This window comes from Candoia aspera, chromosome 7, assembly GCF_035149785.1.
Source record: "Candoia aspera isolate rCanAsp1 chromosome 7, rCanAsp1.hap2, whole genome shotgun sequence".
NCBI classification, from domain to species: domain Eukaryota; kingdom Metazoa; phylum Chordata; class Lepidosauria; order Squamata; family Boidae; genus Candoia; species Candoia aspera.
The window spans coordinates 28,900,802-28,902,893 of NC_086159.1; the positions used below are offsets into that span (position 1 = coordinate 28,900,802).

Sequence of the window (2,092 nt, forward strand, 5' to 3'; positions counted from 1 at the left end):
ATTCCATTTTGGGTTGTCTCAGCCCTTCCTCTTTCAGCAATTATTCAGTTAAGAAAAAAACACATCAACTTTGATACTAACTCCCAGTTTTGAACAGTCAACTGCAAGGAGTTCTGGGATCTATACGTTTTGTACAGCGTAGCTTTGAAAGAGCAGCCAAGGCATTAAAATATGAAATTAATATTCCATTATGTAATAAAAGTACTTCTGGGGGAAAAAGAAAGGTTACTTATTTGAAGCCATACATTATGAGAGCAAATGGTTTAAGCCCCAAGAGCACTACAGGAGCGTTACATGCATAGGCAAAAGAGTCCCCTAAGTTTGTTTTGTCACTTCTTCTTCCTTTTCAACTTCTGACATTCTACCTACAGATTTAAGTAGGTCAGCAACAAGTGTCAGTGTTTCCGCACCAAAGACCAGCTGGTGGATGGTAGCATGAGCATGGTTTGTGACCCTAAGGAGATTTTGCAAAGCAATGTCCACATGCTGTTTCACTGCCCCCATGTTAATAGATTGGCCTGATCGCAGGCTTTCATTCTCTACTTTGTAGCAGGTCAACTCTGCCTGAAGGAAGGACATCTCCTGTTTCAACTTCTCAATGTTGCTTTCTGCCTTCAGAGCTCTTTGGGTCATACACTGAAGATTCTGCTCTGCCTGCTGCACCAGTGCTTCCAAATCCTGAGTCTCTTTCTCCTCCTTGTTCATGGTGGCTTGCAGTGTCCTCTCAAGGTTTCGTACCATCTGGGTCTGACTTTCAGAGAAGTTCTGTATCCTTTTGATCTTTCTCCTCAGCATGGAGTTTTCCTCTTTAAGTTCTTGGTAGCTCAGCTGTGAAGACACATATTCCACTTCTTCAACAGGTTCTTCACGGGTAGTATAGCTTTCTGTGGCTTTGGTACGAGAAGGGCACCCAATGCATGTGTCATTATCATTGAATGGCCATGAAGAGAAAGTTTCCATTCCTGAAAAAGTTGCTGAGTTGTAATCGAAAGGATCACACTGGGTAATATTAGAGACCCTGGATAAATGCACTTTATCATAGGAAGAGGGTGGGAATTTTTCTCTCCAATCATCATCATCATCTGACAAATGAGCAGAAACCATTGCCTCTTTGTATAGTGGCTCCTGAAACTCCAAGCTCAAGCCCAGTGGTTCTGGAGACAGAGACACTTCTTCAAGGATAAGGTTCTGCCTGGCCATTTTCTTCTTATTATTTCTGGTTTTCCCTTCATGTTGTCTTGATGCACCACGATTCTTGTTTTTTACCAACCCTTTTAAGGAAGATGCAGGTGGGTCATTTGAATTTTTCATTTGATTGTCTCCAGAGCTGCTATGATTCTTGACATGGTCTGCTGGAGTAGATGGAACATGATGGTGATAACAGGGCTGGATTTCTTCTTCATCCTCTTTTAGGCCTCGGGAATGTGAGCAGCTGGCAAGAGGTGGCCGTGGCATTTTGGACAGACAACTGACATCTACAACATTTGCATTCTTCCCAAAATAGCCCCAGGCTAGCTCCCAGTTCCTCTCCACTGGTTAAACCAGCCCTGTCAACTGTAGTACCAGTGGTGTTGGCCTCAACACTATTTAATGGTCTATTGAAGCATCTGAATTTAATCCTGGTATGTGTGTGTCTCTTTAACAGTGGAAGAAGCAGAATTTATCATGATCTATGATGTCATCAGATGTCAGTGCTTTATTTTGTGACTTCATAGGCTTGAGAGAAATGTATAATTAGAATAGCTCTCACAATATTTTTCTGCCAGTTGAAATATACCAGTGATGAGGAGTGCTGAGACCACTTTTAATATGATCTTATCCTCAATTCCTTTAACCTTGAATAAATTACCATCCCATCCCTATCTCCAGCGCTAATAACCTAGAATACTGGCCCAATTAGAATATCTGGTATTAACAGGTAGGTGAAACCTGACTTCATACAGGTTTCATAAACTGGTCTCTTGTTTTTGTTTGCAATGCTAGTTCTATGTGAATTGAACTGCCATGGGTCATTCCCCCTGTATCCCTATCCTTGGAAATGTTCAGCTGAGACTAAGAATTTAGTAGAGATCTCTAGATTCCATCCTCCCCA

At 41.8% G+C, this 2,092-nt stretch overlaps 1 protein-coding gene across 1 annotated transcript; it reads right to left on the reverse strand.

The window, feature by feature from the left end:
• Positions 1 to 315: 315 nt before the first annotated feature.
• Positions 316 to 1,455, reverse strand: LOC134501480 (endosome-associated-trafficking regulator 1-like). The gene has a single exon (XM_063309322.1). It carries the CDS (start codon positions 1,453 to 1,455, stop codon positions 316 to 318), a length of 1,140 nt encoding a protein of 379 aa, XP_063165392.1.
• Between the last annotated feature and the right edge of the window lie 637 nt (positions 1,456 to 2,092).

Coding starts and splice junctions, on each gene's coding strand:
- LOC134501480 (XM_063309322.1), bottom strand. CDS start 1,455: ATGCCACGGCCACCTCTTGCCAGCTGCTCACATTCCCGAGGCCTAAAA.